General features: G+C 32.8%; 1 protein-coding gene across 3 annotated transcripts in view; it reads right to left on the bottom strand.

Moving 5' to 3' along the window:
* The window catches only part of LOC132945178 (putative inorganic phosphate cotransporter), an 84,072-nt gene that overhangs the window by 29,202 nt on the left and 32,521 nt on the right, over nucleotides 1–22,349 (bottom strand). Inside the window, exon 2 of one of the 3 annotated variants that reach the window (XM_061014851.1) lies at nucleotides 18,015–18,550. The exons of 1 other annotated variant lie outside the window; for it this stretch is intronic. In XM_061014851.1, coding sequence (XP_060870834.1) covers nucleotides 18,015–18,429 — 415 coding nt within the window. In that variant the 5' untranslated portion in view covers nucleotides 18,430–18,550. The remainder of the gene's footprint in view (nucleotides 1–18,014; nucleotides 18,551–22,349) is intronic. One more of the 3 variants, XM_061014852.1, reaches the window with a different exon arrangement.

Genomic DNA, 22,349 nt, shown 5'->3' with positions numbered 1-22,349 from the left:
TTCTATTTTCGGTTGCAGCTATACTTAACGATAATAATAATATGACTTCATACATAATATTATGGGTAGATATCCTCCTGCTATTATCAATACCAGTTCGGCTCACTGTGAGAATCGACAGATTTTATGTTATGTTCGGCACATAAAATATCCAATCAAAATGGGTAATTCGACAGGGTTAATAATATAATAAGTAAAACGTTGATGTTAAACGCTCCACGCTAAATTATAATATACGGCATCACGCTGAAGTAGGTATAAGTTCGTGCTTTGAAAAGTTTGTGAAAGCTGCACATACACACACGCATACTCACACCGCGGTTTTTCGGGCAAACCGTTAAACAATAAACGACTCACGCACAATACACGTCATGTCAATTTTTATTTTTTTTCGCGTTTAGTTAATTTTTTTTCCAACCACGCTGTGTAATTTGTGAATTATTAGTATAAAAATGTACATTCTGCGAAGAGTTAATTATGCAGTAGTAGATCATTACTGTCAAAAACGATAATGTACCTACGTTATTATTAAATCGAAAAATAGAAAAAACAATACATTTGGGTTGTTTTTCTTAGCTTTAGCAAATAAGCCGTTATCAGTTAAACATTAGTAATATTTAAATCCATCTAATAATTTTAATGGATCTATTTTTATTGTTTGACACAAATTGTAAGACTTGTTGACATATTTGTATCGTTGTACACACGTATCCGCCAACTAATAACACTGCAGGTAGGTGCATACCTGAATTAATTTACAGTATTTACATAAAGTAATAAAATAATACATTTTCGAAACCTTTTAATATTCAATACATAAAATATGTATTAAAATATGCATTAATAATATTTTAATGATTTTATCGTTGTCTTAAATTGTTATATTTGACTTAGATACATTTTTAGTCATTCAATTTCTCTTTAATTTAGAAACAATTATTGGTCGTTATCATTCCTAACACAAATCGTAAGATATCGTGGCTTTTGTCGCTCCAATAATATGATAAGTTATATGAAGTTAGATGTTTATGTAGTTGTGAAAATGGTATCATCGGCGAAATACTTATAAGGACCATAAGATCAGACAGTTTAAACTTTTTGACGAACCTATTGTTATTGTAATAAATAATGAGTATAATACTCCATATGCGGCAAGTTGTTCAAAAATGTTGGTACCATATACACACAGAACGCAAAATATTTTGGCACACCAAAAGGGCCAAACATTTCCAAGTTTCATGAAAGCTTATGTGATAACAACCATATATTATCCAAGAACAAATCCAAAGCAAAGCACAAGGGAAAGGGGCACAATTTTGTTACAATACAAACATAATATTATATTTCTATTATTAATAATCAATGAATCAATAGTATCCAGTAATATGTGCTGAGATGGGGCCTAAGCCCCTCAATTTGTCACTGCAGATATGCTTACCTATTCAAATTGGTCATAGAAATAACTATGTATTATAATAGGTATGATTGAAATGTTCAAACGACTGTTAAGAAATAGGAGATTAGTGATCTATAGTTGAATATCTCTACTTGTGTAAAATACGTGGGAATACTGAGCCTGAATTAGAATAAAACGATATCACATTAAAGGTCAAAAGTAAAAAGATGAATATAAAAATGTCCGTGTAGATAGGAATTTATTATGAATGGAAAGTTGTAGAACCACTATTCCGATAAATACTACCAAAAGTGAAAAAAAATATACAAAACTTATTATTAACTTATAAGCTATAGCTGCAAACCAATAATAATTGTAAAACCAAAGAAATCAGTTTTTTTCTTTTTAATTAATTTTCATTGGTTCGATTCAGTGCAATTTTAATAATTCAAACACCGGCAGAATAAACGGTGTTGTCTTTCAGATTATACTTATTATCTAACAATAAATTAAAGTTCACACATAGAACCTGTTACTTTTTAAATTTTAATTCATCCCGAAGGAATTTATCAACCATTATTGATCACTCCTCATCAATTGTCAGACTCCTATTTAAGCTAATGGTTTCATCCGCCTAATATGTAACCATTTGGTTTACAACTGTTTGCTTTTAGCGTTACTCCCACTTCCAAGCCATTAATAAATTAAGAACACCGATTTTTCTTTGACCCAAAACGGTTAAATTGTCATAAATAGAAATACGTGGAAATGCGTTTCGTAAATAAAAAATATAAGAGTTTAAAGTTGATTGGAGTAACGTGTTCAATCGACTTTATACTCTTAGTATTTCTATTTACCAATACATAATATTGAACCATAAATACATAAACTCGCTGAAGCAGTTAAGTTGTGTACTTTAATACTTAATACCCGAATTCAAAACTATGATATTATAGTACCGCACAGTAGTTATCGTTAAACACTTGGTAATCTGTTATTTATTGTTGTCGACTATATATTATAAGCATTTTAGTGTTTTAATACCAACAATGCGAATAATTATTCTCATTTAGCCGGTGTGCAATATTTTGTCACGAGATTCGTAAGGAACCGTGACAAACAATCTGGCGCACTTACAATGATAATGATAATAATAATAATAATAATAATAATAATAATTTTGTTATTATTTATATTTAAAAACAGCTTAGGCCTGCTATTACACGTCATCATTTATAATATAATGCGAGTTTACAACGGTCGGACCCATCGTTCACGTCGCAAGTGTCTCGACAGAGATATTGTCTTAACGGAAGAATTTTTCGCCTCAAACCCTCGCCGATGCGTGGAAACACGATCTTCCGTTGATTTGAATTTTGTTGCAGTTGTATCTATTACACCACCCGCGGGATAATGATCGCCGTTTTAACATGGTCGATTTTCAAAATATTTAGTTACAAGTATACGCACCTACGAGCTAAAACAATTAATACGTTATATCGTGCACGGCACCACCATTAGGTTTAATGGTGCAGATTATTATATGTTTATTAGTTCCGTAACAAAATCTGGACGCACAATAATATTATAATGATACGTGGGCCGTTCGAAAATTAGTTTTACTCCGTTTACGCGGGCCGTGTACATCAATTATAGCTGTAGCTGTACATAAAGAAATCGGTTAACATGGAAAATTAACATTCTAGGCGCATACGTATATGACTAATTGATTATTCAGTATAATTAATTGTGTCGACAGTACATCAAAGGCACGTGCGTATGATTTTCGGCCAACTCAGACGCGACCGACGTAAATTGCCAATTATACCTGGTTAATAATATTTTTCTGCACAAAACGACATAATAATACGATACATATATTATTATTTATTTATAAAAGCGCAGTGTACTGCAGCAGGCGCCGTACTTCGGCATTTTAATAATATTTTGATTTTAACGCGATAATACACCTCTCGGTCGTGTTATCGGTCCGTTTGGCCTCTTTCTATTTTTACTCAAACAACGCCAATTGTTCGGCTATATCATAACTATATAGTATAATACAGTACATACTTAAAACTGTTTAAGAAATGTTAAGGTGCTGGAAGAGATAAGTCGCGTAATGAATTGCCCGGCTAAATGTAGTGAAATTAATTTTATTCCGGTCCACCGGAATATTTGGCCGGAGCTCAAAAATGTAATCTGCTGAACGTGGTATATACGTGGGATGATAAATCGACATTTATATATTTATTTTTTACTTTACGGAACAGAACGGGATGAAAATCGACGGGTCTAGATCCATCAGACATCTTTCTTCGTGTTCGGCTGTTGTATTATTATACTGAATCATATTTCAAAACGTATACCAATAAGCTACGAAAATAAATTTCGACAATAGCAGTATTATATCTATATTATATAGTAACTACTCACTACGCTACAATCGAACTCAAAAAATGTCGTATCATATTTACAGAAATAACGTTGGGAAGCCTTTGATTAAAATGTTTAATAATGTTATTTATTATTTTGTTAACAAGGACGGCCATGCGATGTTTACTGAAAAAAATAACAACCGACGACAACAAAAAACCGTATAAATATATATATTATACATAGTATATACTTAGTATTATTATTGTTGTGTACGTGTTGTACGAACCAACTACGGTTCGACGATTTTAAACATACATAATTATTAACGTAATAAAATAGTTTTAAAACCAACGAAAATGGGAAATAAGATTATAAATGTATACTAAGTAGCAACGACGACGACGACGACGACGACGACGGACCGTAAATGTATTACAATTAATGTGTCATTATTATTAAAGTTTTAGACGATATTTGCTTAGTCGAGTTGAACGTTGCAGATATTGCCATCAGAGTAAACATAAAATATATCACTAACCCGACCTGGCCAATTTATATTATAATTATAATTAAATGATATTCGACCGTTCGTTCCGTGGTCGACTGGCGCATAATAAATATAGGCGTACCTATATAGCACTATATATAAATGTATACGCGTAATCGCATGCGCAAACGGAATTAAAACGACGTCGTGGTATATATATTATTATTACTATTATAGCTGTTGTATGCATCCACCGGAGGCCGACGGATATCCGTTATTAATTACAGCTGCAGCGTGGAAATGTACGAAGCGGACGTGCGGTTTTCGCGTTTGCCCAGAACCCGGAATACGTGCAACCCGAGTCCCGGATCGAGAACCCGGTATTAGGTCCTGACCTAGGCGTTACTCTAAATGAGCTAAATAAATTTAAACGATCCCTTTCAATGACCGGCTATATTAATCGTGTGCTGTAAAAATATATATATTATTATTAAAAAAAAAAATAAAAATAATGAAAATAAAATCGGATACAGGATTTGGATGGATCACGGGGGCGAGTGTGTATTGAATTTAAAAGCAACGATTAATCATCGCGTTCCAAATGAGTTAGCATTACCCAAAAATGGTCGAAAGTTTGTTGAAAAAAAAAAACCGTTAGGAAGGTAGTATGAGAAATTCAAAAACTCGAATTATTTAAGTCGGCTATGTCCCAAACTGTAAGTGTAATAACTTTTTTAAGACTACGGAAATTTAATATTTTTTATGAAAAAACAATTTTTGTAAAAACAAAATATGTATATATATATATACAAATACATATTAAGTATATTGGTCATTGTGTGATGATTATATTATTATGAATACAATTATTATAATATATTATAGTAATTTAAGGTAAAATAGCGTTTAATGATGGTGTTAGTGCAGCGGGATACTCTGAGTTATAGCGACCACGCCAGCCCCAAGTCTCCCGTATTATCGACTACCAATCCCTTAATCCTGCAGGATTAGAAACGCGAGAGGTTGGGTGGCGGTCGATCGATAATATATATATATATATGTATGTGTTATATATAACGGCGGTGCAATAATCGTGGCGATCGGGTAAAACACATAATAATATAGATGCTCGCGGTCGTATATCATATCATTACATTATTATTATTATAGAAAGTCGAGAGACCGAAAGGCCGACGACGATTGCGCTCAACGGCCCCGATATTGGATGTGTATACTGATAATAATAGTAATAATAATAGTAATACGCCCTGAAGGGACGACGACCATATCATATTATTATATACGTGTACTTACACCGATACCGCGGGATGACGGGTTAGGGAATCGAAAACCCTTTTTGGCCTTTGCGTGCGACGAGGACACGACGACCACCGAGACGAGGAGGAGGAGGATCGTATGCGTGGGTCAACGACGATATCATCGCACGCGCCATGTCCGCGAGCGCGTGTGTGATATTCCCGCTTTGGCAACGACGTTCGATTCGGGGGAGGTTGGGGCCTTGGGGGTAAAAAAAAATATGAAAGTCGCGTCCTCGGCGGCACGCTGTTATCGCAAGACTCGTATAAAAATACGCTCGCTGCAGACCTTGTGGATGCAATAACAACAATACTATAAAATAAAAAGTATACAGAGATATAATATACGCGCTCATTGCATTGTATGGCATCTATTATATAATAATAATATTATATCATGTATTTGTACAATATTATAATATTATGTATATGTAATAATAATAGCTGCGTTGTAAATGTGAAACATTATCATCCAGATAACAATAATAACATAACGTAGCCACCGCGCGCAGACCTCGCAGACAACGCACAGCGAATAATAAATATTATAATATACTACCTACCTAAAACATGGTTATATTATACGGTTGTACCTACCTCCTCCATACCGTATAATATTATACGGTAAGGGTCAAACCTATCGTAACTAATGGCTATATTGGAAAAGCCCAATAGTTTGTAGTCTACAATTGATAAAAAAAAAAAAAATGGAAAAATATCCGTACTGTTAGCAGTTTATATGATTATATTTTGTATAAAAGTTTTTTTTTTTTTTGTAAGTGTACTCGTAGTCTACGAGTCTTAGGTGTAACCGCGAGTAAATTCGCATGATAAATATTATAACGGTATTACAGGTACTTTTTTACGCAGCCGTAATTCAAACTCTGAAACAACGCTCCGTTTTTTTTATTATTCAATATCGAGTTGATTCTCGTTCAATAATTATTCACCGCGAAATAATTTAAAACCGAATCACATAATCAGTGTTTAAACATTAAATATATCGACATCCATCGCCCCCAACGGATTAAGCTGGCAGACTAAAAGTAATAACCTCCCACAATAATTAAAAACTCATGCGGAACTTAATTGATTTCATTTTTACTCTAATGAAGACTCAATATTTAATAGCCATTATCATTTCGCCTTCGCGTACTCCAATAAATTATTAATTAAACGAAACGACGACGGTTTAAGTAGTTTGTAATAATATTTTATATTAATGTATATAGTAAGTATATATCAAATTATATGCATATAATAATCTTACTAAAACCTCGTGAAAATATTAAATTAAAAACAATCCATGTTGTAATCCATATTCCAATTTTATCCCACCAGCGAATAGGTATAATGATATGTATAATAATATAATATATTAACATTACTTGCATGAAAAATTGATTAAATTTGGTATTTGGTGCGATGAAAAACCACATATTTTACAGTGATATTGAGCACGTTCAACGCAAAGCTAAACATTTGAAAAACTTACGAATTGCCAACGGCTATATACGTGCACGTAGGTGAATGTGAATAACTATAGTGAATGCATGGTAAAGTAATTTGAATACAGATAATCCAATATCCTTTATGGTAACCAGGTCCCGACATCATGTGGGTCATAAATTATTGAGCAAAGCAAAAATTCACATGTGCAATGGCCAATGAGAGAGGAATCGAATATAGGTTCGTTGTGGACAATTCAAGTGCAATTCTGTGATTTCATTCCACGCCAATATCAGAACGCGTTCCCAAATGAAATATACTATATGGGTGGTACTCTTTTGTTGTTACGATTTCGGTATGAACCAATAATATAGTATAGGTACAGAGCCTGGCATACACGTATAATATGTATAGGTACTCGTATGTAAATAACATTGACTTGGATGTGTACTACAACGTAGTATTTTACTGACCATTTTTGTTATTTTTGTTCTCACGTGTAAAAATATTCAACCCCGCTGTAATATTATATTGTCTATTAGCATTTTCGTGCATTGTACCCGATAAATAAATAATAATACGCGTACCTACTACTGCAATGCATTTCAATCGACTTTGTATATTTCTTAATTTCTTTTTTTATCCCAATGTCACTATAGAGATAAAACAGAACTAGAAAACCTGATGTCTATTGCAGGACGATAAATCGACGGGACACATTCATTACACGGCGCTGCAGTAAGTCTGGAGAGGAAAAAAAAATCGACACTTTTATTGGTAAATTTATTGCTGTTTTTCCTTATTGTAACGTCATCGTTTTTATAAAAACCCGACACTAAATAATTGTTTATGGGTTACCACTGACGGACGTATCTCGCTGCAGTGCAAGGGAATCTAACTTTTAACGGTGTAAGGTCGACCGAGGCTTAAGTAACTAAGTAACCCCGCACCCACCACCCGCACGAAAAAAAAAACTAGACATGTTTAAAACATGACAATTTCCTTTATTTTACCGCACGGCATGTCGCCAGGGTTTTTTTTCACCGCCCCGATTGAAACACAAAATCAAAGCAAAATATACGGTCGCATTTATTCCGCGCTGCTGTTCCGTTGTTTTTATATTTTATTTTTTCGTTTTTCAACCTCAGCAACTGGTGCCAACTATAGGATACAGAGGTCATGACAGATTCATTTCGTTTATACGAGGGATAAAAAAAATTGCCAGTACACGCTATAATAATTATTAAAACGATGTACAGCAATAGTATGATACGAAAATGGTCTGTATTTTCATTGATAGTTGGGAAGAGAATAAAAATGTGCAAACCAGAATTTTGTCATAAAGTGAAACCATGACTAGCGAACCGAATATATATTTGCGGTGTACAAAACAAATACGCTCCACCGTGGAATTTTCTGGTTTACCGCGAACCGTCCGGATTGACGCTGTAGTTTTTTTTTTTTCGAAGAAAAACTTTGCACTCACCGCGAAGGCTAATGAAGTTTTTTCATTACTCATTTTTCATTTCATTTTGCTTTTTTCATTTTTACCCTCAATATTAAACATTATATGCACTTACAACTTGTCGCGTGTTTTTATCGGCTTTAATCGTTCCGTCCGTTGATTTTCCAATACCTTTTTATAGAAACTCAATATTCAACGCCACACTCAAGCTCAGCGTAATTTCCAAACAGCGATTCGCAAAGAAGGGTCGCAAGATTACTGGTCATAACTAACGGTTTTTTTCTCTGTTCAGTAACTCATTAATCAACCCCGCAACGAAGCATAATATACCACAGAAAACCCATAATTTTTTTTTCCTATTTTATAATTAATATAAATGTGCTACTAAAAACAATGTTACGGACAATAAACACATGGTTAATAAAAAATAATAACTTAATCGTGTATAGAGTGTTTTTAATATATAATTATTTACGTATAATACTTTTGATCAATATCCAAAACAACTATAGTAAGTACAACTGGTTCAGAAAATACAATATCACTTGAATTATGAACTTTTTTTGATTCCCATATATCTTATAATTATTATGAAAACTTATACGGCAAATCAATGTGTCCATACGTATTTTTAATTGCTTGATAAGTTTTCATATTATATTACACATTTCTTATTTTGTAGTTTTTTTTACCTTATAGCCTTCACTCAAATTGCATAATGGGCTAATTACCGTTCAGTACATTTATAAATAATATTATATAGACGTGATTTTATTACATTGGCGGTAATTCGCAATTTAAAAAGGATTTTAAAACTATACGAACGTCCTTGAGAAAATATTTGGAATAATTAGCAAAACATCTAAATATCATCATACAAAAATGGTTTATAGCCTCTGATTTATAGCGATAATTATCGAAATGTCGTGCTCGTTACAGTAACTGTTAAACTATATTCTGCATTATCCGTTTTGATTAGGTTCTTGCTTTTTTAAAATTTTAATACGTGGTTTATTTTAAAAGTACTTTGTTTTAGTCGGCAAATTATGTATTTAGGATTTAACCATCATACTTAGGTATACTTATATACCTCCAGTATGTATTTATATTCAGGTAAAAGTAATGTTCACATGATTTGTGTTAATATATAGTATACAATTAAAGTAAAAATTTCCCAACACCTGAAGGAAACGAGTATTGGTGAAAAACGTTAATTAATAAATAATAATCATCTAACAAAATATTAAATTGAATTGTTATGGTTTCTGAATTTATTGTCATACCACAAGAGCATTTATTATGAGAGAAAATCAAAGATATAAATAAAGATACACGTTCGATCTTCAAACAATATAGGTTTCCGGATTTAATAAAAATACGAATTTTCAATTTATTTAATTGATTTACAGTGATCTGCTCGTGCAATTTATTTGTTCAATATTATTTGCACTTGGCAAATGGCAACTAATTTACCGACCAACAGTAAAACAAAATAAAGGTAAATAATATACAGTGATTAGAGAATGAAACAAAAAGTGTTGCCTTTTTTTTTTATTAAAACGACGAAAATCAGCACCATGTTTGTGTAATTTATTAAATACTGTATCTGTAAGTACATAATACATAGGTACACAAATACGTTTACATAAATTTACGTGCAAAAACACGTAGACGATGGACTAACAAAAGCAATTTCAACAACGCGTACATATTGTCGTTGTAAGCGAACTATGTCATCAAAGTTGAAGAATAAAACTATCTATTTTAATGTTGGCAATAACACAAAATATTTAATTAAAAAATTTAAATCAATTGAAAACATTCATGTATTATAATTTTAAACAGGTTGTAGATAAACTGAAAACTTTGCATTACACAGACAAAACTTACTCTAAAAATATAAAATTGTACACTCAGGCGAGAGCAGATTCTTTAATTCAATCGTTTTTTGATATCTAATAAACGTTTCTATTTACTAATAAAATCTTATTGCCTATGTACCACCTTCGTGTTTTAAGTATTTTTAAAAGTGTGCATGAATTCAAATCATTATTATCTGATTCTTTATAAAACCTTTTTTAATGTTTATTATAATATTATATTGTTAATAATTTAAAAACTACAGTTTATATTATCTTTTTTTTAAATAAAAAAAATGTTAACTAGGAAGTATAATTGCATATAATACAAAAAAACCAACTTTAAACAATGTAAAAAAGATAATAATAAATTTTAAAAATATACAATATAGCATACCTATATAAAATTCATAATATACAATATACATAACACGTTATAAACAAATACTATGACAGTAGCCGCAATTATTTAAAAAATTTTATTACTTTTAAACAATTGAAACAAATTGGCTCCATAAAAATATGTTATATTATTATGAGCACCGTTAAATTCACGGACTTGACGTTTCATAATAATTACCCGTTCCACATATTGTAATAGGTAATATTTTATGTAATAACCCGGTTATAAATGGTTGTAATCATCAATTATTATAGTAACTAACAAGGTCACGTTTCATTATGATATTAATCAATTGATTAAAAAGAAATATTTTAGGACAGTTACACGCTTTTCCTTGGTGAGTAAAACTTATATAAAGATTATCAGCTATTTATTTCGATAAAATAAGTTTTTTTAAATATGATTTATTATTCGAATCAGCTTATTGCATAAATATGTTAAATGTTTCTTCATTTGTTCCAAAATTAATAACAAAAATAATAAAATAAAATAAATTTGCATAAGTATTAATAATGATAATTTACCATATTTATGAATTTTAATACAGCATATTATATATTATGATTTAATAATAATTATACCAAATTACGTTTGAATGACTTCATAAATACTCGTAAATAATATAGGTACATTATAGGTAACAGATTGTTTTAACGTATTATTTTTTAAAAATAATTAGCGAATTTTTTTTCTAGTTATTTTATTATTAAAATATGTTTTAAACTATAGCTCTATTATGCTGTTTTGCAGTAATTTCAATTTTAATTCTTTTGTCTCGAAAGGTCAAAAGTGTCTATTATGTCCTTCAAACTATAACGACGATCGTAATACTAAATTTAAAAAACAAAACCGTGCATAGTAATTAAATAAACTAATTGGACGTTAAATAATAATAAAGTGTTTTTGTGGCTCAAATAATGACAATTATTATGTCATGTAAACGAGTTACAAAAAAAAATGTTTTTATTTCATTAATAAATAATACATCAGGCGAGATAAGTCGTAAAGGGTCACATCATATATATATTAATATTGTTTATGTTTTATTTATTACTTTACAAAATTAGTTTGTTTCAAGTTATTAATAGTACTGAGAGAAGTTTAGACCCTAAGCAGCACCTAAAGCGGTAGCATATTCTATTCTTATTATTATGCAAATTGATAAAACGGATTTTCTGCTACTATTTACCAGAACACCAGACGTGCACAATCAAATTATTCATTTTACATGACGTATTTAACACTTAAGATATTAAATTTGGTTTTTAACAATTACTATTATTAATAATTATAGTAGTTGAACGGCTAGCATTATAACCAAGCAAAACAACAGGTTACTAATTGTTAAATCCCATTTTCTAACTACTGAATTAAACAATTTAAAAACCACAACATTATTCGTCTTCCCAATTATTGTAAAATTGTTATCGACACAAAATATATTATAATTTATTATTTAAAACACACCATTATTAGTAACGCCATCAAAACGATAATTCAAAGTGATCGAATATGTTTTAATGTATATTTATTTCCTAATCATATTGCCTAGAAAAATAAATGTTTTAAGTTTAAAAATAACGCAATACCTTTAAGTAGATACCTATAACGTTGGGTATAAAATAATATGCAATCGACAATTGGCGAACAAGAAAAAAGGCATAGGAAAAATATCTGAAAAATATATCACTTTGACTCGTTTAGTGTTATATTTTTCCGATACCAAATCAGAGTGTAAAATTCCCGTTCTTTAATTTTGTGTACTGCAATACAGAGTCGTCAGTCCTCGAAGTTTTTGCCTCAGAATTCACAGAAAACTTTTAACAAGTTAAGTTTATCGGAAGTGTTGAGCATTATAATTGTATCCGCTCCGTCCTCGTCATCTATATACACCTCAAAGCGGTGATCCACACCAGTGTTGCACAAATGGATGTATCGATTTTATCGGTTAAATCATACCGACAGCGACAGCGAGACATCAATGCTGCAGTATATTACTGATTCTCTCTAACTGTGTGCGTCCAATCGTTTCATTTAAACCTGACTTGAGCCAAAACGATTTTCTTTTAAACTGATTAAGAAGACGTAACTGCAGGGAACTTTAAGTTCAATATAATATACGCTTGTATTATTCGCACGCGCATATATATAGGTGCCTACATAATATTGCACAATCGTACATCGTATACTCGTATGAAACCAGTATCGATGCACGTAATTAGTGAAATATCGATTTATTCAGTCGAACGTTTAATTAAGAACGTCTATTTTATACGTTCATATTATTAGTTACATCTCACAAGCTGCAGAACCTATGTGTCCAATCGCAATTAATATATAATACACAGCGAGGGTTATAAACAATTTAATTAGATTTAATATAACTGCAACTCTTTAAAATTTTGAGCATGCCTATTTAATTCGCTTAAGTTGTAATCCAATTCAATGCGTATATTATGTATAGAAAAAAAAAGATAAATAATTTTTTTCATGGATTTTTTTTTCACAGAAATAAAGCTTCGTTTAGTGATATCATAATAGACACGACTAAGATTCCACGATGAAATATTATGCTTTAACGTTGAAGTAATTTTATTTTATGCATAATAAAACGAATAATTGTATGGAATAATTATGGTAGTTAAGTACCTGCAACGATAAAAAAAAATATTCAAGTTGGAAGCGGTAGATTCAACTGTTCAAGTTTAAGTTTAATCGTTTATACATGTATATACAATGGTTAACGGAATATTTTATTATTTGTATTTCAGTCGTTTGACAAATGGTTTGAAGCTGCTCTAGATAAGGAATAAGAAGGAAATAATAATGATTGGAATAATGACGAAAATATTTTCGTTGATCTCGATGCGATAAAACGCATTAATTCTGTATTGAATGTTCGTATTTTTTTTTATCATATGAAAATATATTTTTTGATATCAAAAAAAATACGTAAAAATATAGACATTACCCAATCGAAAATTTAAAAATAACAATTAACTAAGTACTATATAATATGGGTGTTAAAATGCTTATTTACTGTTCATTACAATATGTTATACGATTATTAATATTGTATTATATTTCGAGCCTTAATTATGGGCAAAACAAAAAGTTCTATCATCGATGACTTTTATTTAACTAACATCAAACGGTTTCAGTAATTATATTAAAATGATTAATGAACAAAACTGGGCACACCTATGGTGAAATAGTTGATTGTTACGTTCTCTTAAAATATAGACTGATTATAATAGGTACACAATGATATACTTTATGATTCATTATTTTGGCCATATTAGTTTTGGTAAAGTACGATGAATTCTAGTTCTTTCACGTCTTCTCTACACCTATCCGTTAAAAGGAAATGTTAACTTGAAATCGAAATATTTTACTCTGAGAATAACTATACTAAATCACTTTCATAAGAGCTAAATCAAAGTGCTATTCAAGTAATCTGGACTGATGAACTCAATTGAGAATTGAGATTTATATCGGTCTACACAAATTGGCAACACAACGACGAAAGTGGAAATCCGTTTTAATTGAACTGCAGCATTGTGGGATTGCTGTTTCCTCACAAATCCAATTTTATCCGAGTGCCAAATGTAATTGGATAATAGCACTACTAGCCTAGAGTAGTGTTGTAGATAATGAGAAAGGAAAAATGGGATTTATAATAAACACGATTGTTAGGAAAGTGTCGAAGTAAGATCATCTGCAGGATGCGCACACACTTTGGATGATCGAGTAGTTATTGGCCAAGTCAACATTGACGGTGATTTTTTTTTTTTTCAAAAAAATATTTGGCACAACGTGAAACTGTTTCGAGGTCGTTTGCACATGACCGATCATCGCCGTGCTCCGTCCGGTCGACGAATAGACCCTCACACCGAAATAAACTAATCCCGAGCCGTATAATATGTGATTAAAATTAATATCATTAACGCCATAATTTGTTGAATATACGTCGAAATCAAAATAATTTATAGTAAAACACTAGGCATGGACGGCATCTATTCGCCGTATTTTACTGACTTACAATAAAGTTTGCGCCGAACGAGCTTAGAACTTTGGCCACGGCGACGCCAAAACAACGGAGTTAAGTACCACTTCAGCATGTGATGTATATAATGTATATGTACAAACATATTATATACATTTCGAGTTAACTACAATAATGGAAAAAGCGGCTGAATACAAATGTTTTCAACACGACCAATCGAAGCCAATATAACATCAAATAACATATTATTGTACATCGATCGAATTGTATGATATTATTATTATTTTGTATAAAACAATGCAGAAACATTTTATGTACTGATATCACGTGGCTAAGGTGCATATCAATGGGTTAATAAGTATAAGTGTAGTTTATTTTTACTTTTCTACACGGTAGATACTTATAAGTTACTTTTGTTTTTCATTAATTTAACATCGTTTATTAAATATTTTTTAACTCAGTTATTATAAATAGTTAATATTTAATTGAATCACATTAATTGTGTATTAAATGCCAATAACTAATAAGTAATTAAGTATCTACCTATCTTTTACTAATTTATATTGACAACCCTAAAAAAAATGAATCATTTGAAAGTAACACGGAGTAAAGTGAAAGCGAAATCGTGTGAAAATGAAATAAACATAACTACTTAGTTATTTAAAAAATAATATAATTAACTATCAACTTTTAAATTAGTTAAATTACATTTTTGTATTTAATTAAACCAAGTTAAAGTTGTCCATTATTAACTTGGATAGCATTGCCAAACGCGTGTGATACTGAAACGCGGAAGGTAATCACCTTATGGGGGCGAAATATTAATTTCGCGATGTAGGTGTAAGTACTACTAATAGCAAAAATGATAATAATATTATCATATTATTGTATTTGTACAATAGTACATATTATTAAGTGCGTCGTTTATAGTTTTGTAGGTATTAAGGATAATGTCTGGACTTACTGCTATGCTAACTTTATTAATGTTTTTTTGACAAAATGTTTACCAAGTTCCGCTTAGAATCGTTACTTCAGCTCAGAGAAACGGAGTGGTCGGGTTCAGAGAAGGCAAAAAAAAAATACCTCAGATTTATATACCTAGTCATTATTATAGTCCACAATTTCATTGTAGATAATCACACACTCACGGTGATGACTGCTGGTAAACATAATATCAAAACATTGTGTACACAGCATTATACTTATAGTATCAATATACTGAATGCGAAGTGTGTCTCTTGGAGACACGAAGTTTCTGATCGATATAAAACCGTTTACAGCGAAGATCGAAATCTGCGAACGTACAACGCGTACCCACCGTGTAATCGACGGGCGAACAAAATAACGAATATTTGGTCGGAGTCAAAAAAAACCGTTACATAACTTCACAAACAGGTGCAAAAATAATAATATTATAATGTGTATTTACAACCTATTTATGTTTCGAGTATCTACTGTAAAAAAAAGGGTATGTTATGGGTATGTTAATTTCGCCATGATATTAGTCTTGAGATCTGCATAAACGTATGTACTTACCTATTATTTTTGTATAGCATCAAAAAAAAAAAAAAAACTATATTAATTCTAAACCGCCATAGTAAAATTGATTAATAACAGATATAACGTTCCCCTCCATCAACACGCGGGCGTTTAACCGCAACTTTTGCACGTCTCTTTCAATCACAGTCGGCCAATTTAAAAATAATAAATTCATGACGCTTTACTTGTGCTCTTTAAGTGTATTATACGCAATAGGTACCTAAAATACATTTCGACAAATACCTGTACAGGTAAGTGCATTAATGAATATAATTATGTTCGACGAGAAGAGCTCAAACTTATAATTAAATTACAAAGTAGCGTACATTCGACAAAAACTCGATGCATAATAGGATGTGCATATTTAATGTCTGCTCTAATTTAAAAATTAAACGTCAACGTAACTAAAGTAAATTTAAATTAAAACTGAAATACTCCGACACTTTGTGTGAAATAGGATCAGATTTAATTATGTAACCTCGATATTGAATAATACATTTGTTGTACGAATTTCGAAGCTCCGGAGCATTTTACCTTTTATTTTTTTATAAATAATAATTGGTAGGTATACCTTCCACATTATGAAATATTTATTTACGAGCAATTGCTGTTGAATTATTTTTAAAGGTCTACTATAATTTTAAAATGTTCCACCCGAGTTTCTTGATACAGCATATGTCTAGTAATTCTAGTTCGTAGTTCATTACATTTTTTACAAGACGCGTAGGCTATAGGTATATATTATATATATTATAGTACACGAGTATGTATTTTAAAATAGCCTCATATAAAAATATAATTTAATATACATTTATAATTAGTTATGTTACGTGATATGTGGTAGTGTATTCTATGAACTTCTCAAAGTCTCATCGCGCGTTGAAAGTGGTTATTTAATGGACATGAAGTAAGCATTGAGGTAGGTACTTAACTATTGTTACATATTTATCACAGAGTTACAAATGTATCGGATACAAATGTCGACCAATATTGAATCAACGCACCTTCATTAAATAATCATGTTTTGTTTTATGTTAAAAAATAACTTATTAGCCTTAACAGCTCTTATATAGTAAACATTTTACCTGTCTATAAAATGACTACAGTTATTGACTCTTGTCACACGATTTTCATAAAGGTAAGAAACATTCAATCACCTAATCAGTTAATCATAATATTATCTTTTTATATTTTCCTAAATTAAAATCAGGAACTCTTGTTCTCGCCTCCCAATAAGATATTAAGTTAGTAATAATAATGCGATGAGTTTAAAATAATAAATCATAACTCAACAACATATTATCATTTTCAATAATATTGTCGCATACAAATAATCAAATCATTAACTTTACAATACTATTTCGTTATTTCATTCAAGTATAACATTATACTTTAAATCACTTTAAAAAATAAAAGCAGTACTAAATAATATATAATATTATAATATCGTAAAATGATTTTCGGTTGACATTACCCAATACATATTATATTTTTGGAATATTACGTACAATACATATCATATCTACGTATACCGTCCAACTAACTAGAGGAACTCAACTCGAACGCAACGCAGTGGTTTTAAAACGTATACCACACACCGGACATTGGTATATACCAATAATACCTACTCAATGATGTTATTATATTAAATGAATATAATAACATCATCACGTAAAGGTAACATCACCTATAAAGGACGTGCGATGATTTTATACCTTTGGCCGGCACGGGCCGGTGACTGTACCCGTTGTGGTTGTCCGCGGCTGTCAGATCTTCCAGTTCCGGCTGGTTCCAAACGAGCACGTGCTTGGCGCCGGACGTCCGGTTGTTGGGGCAGCACGCGGACGACGACGACGACGGCCCGGCACACCCGCCGCCACTTCCGCCGCCGACGCCACCACCGCCGCTAACGCCACTTCCACCGCGGCCACAGCCACCCGAACCGCCGCCGCCACCGTATCCAACGGGCGCCCGGCCGCCGAACGACGACTCCTCCTCCTCCTCCTCGACAACGACGTCCCGGCGGTGACGGACGGCGACGTGCACGCCGGACATGAGGCCGACACCGGCCTCCTCCTCCTCGGACTCTATCCCGCGGCCGCCGCCTCCATCCCATCTGCGGCCGGACATCAGCGCGGACCGCCGCCAGACGATGGCCAGCTCCTTCCGCCGAATCCGTCACAGCGCATTGGTCATCAACCCGCCGTCGCTGTACACTGCAGCGCTGTCTATAGCATACACACCACACAATCTGTCAACATTGGCCGCACCCGTGCAGTCTATAGACGCGGAAATGCCCAACGGCTGATACAATAATATACATGTGCGTATATGTACACACGCATTTTATATAGTAACAGATCGCGGCCGTTCCGGATCAATTTGAGCCGGCCACACTTTTTTTGTCGGTAGGTTTTTGTGATTTTGAAAAAAAAATTCCCTCCGCACCGCGGCCACGTGCTCTAAACTTTAAACACCGGCCTCTTAACACAAACCGAACAACACGACGTACTTATGCGATATGTAAGTCCCTCAAACTTTTTTAATGTAAAATTTTTCGTTTTTTTTTTTTTAAATCATAAAGGTATACCGATAAAAACTAGTGCGTCCGCCCATTTATATTTTATAATAATATCATGTGTGTGTGTGTGTGGAATATCAGTGCACGCACAACGACTTTGGCCGAATTCGCGTGAGTTTACTACATTGAAGTCGCCTGAGAATCGACTCGAAGAGGACAAATTATTATAATACGCGACGCATACAATAATTTATTCCACGAGTTCTTTGAAATAATATTGATTTTTTTAATTGTATGCCTACACTCGATTGTAAGTTTCACTACCCCGTCCGTAAACCGCCAATCTTAAGGCCTCGTAGGTATATTATTATAATATAATATATAGTGACGGATTTCGTGGGAATTCGAAAAACTACGAAATAAACTGCAGTAGAAAATGCAGCGATGAATTGATATTATATTATTTCGAGTCATACACATTTGTTAAACTCTGATTAAATTTTCATCGTGACACAACTACTCGTTTGCCACGTATTTATTACCGCACCCTGTTTTCCAATGCAAATTCCACAGCTGGGGAATGGTGACGTGCTTTCGACCACCACAATATAATATAATATAGCAGTAGTCCGATATTATGTACCTGCAGCACGATATACCTATAAAATGTACCTACGTAGTTAACTCTTTGCGGACGACGTGTACTGGTTACATATTAAAGTTATACGCGCACCACACATACACACACACATTATTAATATCGCACACACAATAATAATTACAACCAATATTATACTACTGCAATACTACTAAAATAAGGTATCACATCATAATATTATTATTATCATTATAATAATATTTAAACAATGTTGTTATACGGCACAACGCGCGCTGGGAATTTTCGATCGACCTCAAAACGTGTACATATTATACTATATAGGTATCAATAAATATAATATATATATAATATGTGCATTCACTACTACACTGTATGCTCATATCGCATACAAAACACACACGTGCCAGAATCATCGGGATTTCAAATTCGCATTCTGATGTCGCTAATTATTGCGCAATATGCGATAATTGCTCAGACGGTAATTCCGAGGCGGAATTGACGATTAGAGAGCACTCGAAACGTCGTGGTAATATTATTATTATATTATCATCATCATCATCATCATCATCAACGCCACCAAATCGCGTAGTTGTACATCATTGCAGCTTTCGACGATTTTAGATTATACGCAGTGCTACAGGGGCGGACTGGGCCTGTAAAATCCTATTAACCTCCTATTATAGAAGGCCCCATATTCAGAAAAATTCAGAGGAGAAATTAGTATTTTTATCATAAAAATAACAGAAATCCAACTGTAATCACACCAATAATATAGATTATCGATTTATAGTATTTTTTTAAATTATAAATTATTATGAAATTCAGAAATTACAGTTGAAGATAATAAAGATTTAAGATGTGCTATCCCTTAATTATGGCCCCTATCAATGAAGGGCCCCGTGCCCCAGTAGTACAAGGGCCTACTGTACTACAGTAGATCAGTGGGCCAGTCCGTCCATGTTGCGTAGGTATATGGGTATATGGATACGCGATATGGTCACAAATAGTCACGCACGCTTAAAAATATTATTTATTATTCGTTTATCGCAAATCAACTAATTTACCCATTATACACACGACATTTAGTTTTGATTTATCGTGAAAATATGAATTTGATGAAAAAAAAACCGAATCGAAGTCTCCTTGAAATATTTCTATAATTGTTTTTTTTTTTCATAAATTTAATACCTGGAAACATAACAGAATCATTTTTCCACGACCAGGTGTTAAACAGTTTGGTAAAATAACGAACACAATTATTTGCTCAGCGGTATATATATAACATCATACGCGAAAATCGAATACGAGTAAGAATAAATCGACGCCATTTTCTATTTTTATTTCGTAACTTTTAGTTGCGTCATTTGATGTCATATTCGGTGAGAAATATAATATTTTTTTCGCAACATTTATTAAGTTGCGATGTAAGTACAATATTACCGTCTCGTTTAAATAAAATTTTTTGAAAACGTAACAGCATAATAATATTATTCAGTACATTTATTATTATAAATGTACATTCACCGTTCAACAACTGCGTTCACTCTCAGCGTATTTATATTTTGGCCGGCAACAAACTTTTTGATTGCGTGATAACGTTTTTAAATTTGGTAAAATTAAATTTAAATATGACACAAAACCGTTGTTGAATATTATACATGTTAGACAAACAGTGCTCTAATTAGGTCACATTTACTACATGGATTAGTAGTGTGCAAACTACAAATCCAATTAAATCGAATTACTCGCTCAAATATTTAACATCGTATAGGTGGGAAAACTAAAACAAAAACGCCATTGCAAATATTCAGAAGCATATATTATATGCTCTGATATAATATTACGTCGGATATTGCATTATGTGTTAACCACGCCATAGGTAAATATAAAATTATATTCTGTGCCTATGGAAATTACCGAGATACGGTGGAAAAGTGATATTGAATTATTTTCACTATAGGCCTTCGCTCTATCATAATATCTAAACTAAAACTTATGATCGCGAGGAAAAACTAGCTCTGCTTATGGGCGTGCAAGGCCCGACCGGCCTGCAGAGAATAAAAATCTCTCGCGCCGGATGCGATTATTTGTGCACGGCACACGGCGAAGTTGACCCTTTGCGGAAAAAAAGAACACGTCCGAGACAAAACAAACGTTAGAGATATATTATTGTATCGTATATACAGCGGGGAACCCGCCCTGCAGTAGGTAGTTAACGAGGTACACGGAGTGCAACGGCGAAACGCAATTAAATTTCACCAGTCCGACGCTTAAGAAAACAAAACAGTTCCGGACGATACAGCGGCGGAGGGTTGTGGGGGCGGATTCGGGATAACAAAAAAAAAAAAATAGCAAAAAAAAAAACAAAAAAAAAAACTGGATAATATATTGTGTTTGCAGGGCCGAGAGCTTTTCGACACAAAAGCGCGCGTATAGGTGTAATTAGCCATTGTCGGAGGGCGTTCAAAGCGGTTTCTCTCTCACTCGAAAAAAAACTATTTCATACAATTTTATGGCTGGAACGAAATTTTATCGGACGACGTGATATATACAAATATAATTACCTAACGTGAGTTGAGGTCACGAGTCGTGACGTGCGGCATACCGCCTGGTCAGTACATTAATTCGTTATAATATTGCACATTATCGCAAACAAAAGCTTTTGAAATCGGTCGGATCGTTTGACGGACAGGCGAAACTTTCGCGTGCGCCCGCCGGCGGCGGCCAGGCAGCTGCCGCAGTACACGGCGCGAGTTCGAACCGAAATTTGATTTCCGCTCGAGCTTTCGGTTTCGTTATCGACCGAAATCTCTCTCTCTCTCGCTCTCTCACCCGCCCCCCCCCCCCTCTCCCCTGACCTGAAGCTCTGCGACCGTAAAACGCGAACGGGTTAATGTGATATTGTAACGT

The sequence above is a fragment of the Metopolophium dirhodum genome, chromosome 5 (genome assembly GCF_019925205.1).
Source record: "Metopolophium dirhodum isolate CAU chromosome 5, ASM1992520v1, whole genome shotgun sequence".
NCBI classification, from domain to species: domain Eukaryota; kingdom Metazoa; phylum Arthropoda; class Insecta; order Hemiptera; family Aphididae; genus Metopolophium; species Metopolophium dirhodum.
This window is presented reverse-complemented; position numbering and strand designations above follow the sequence as displayed.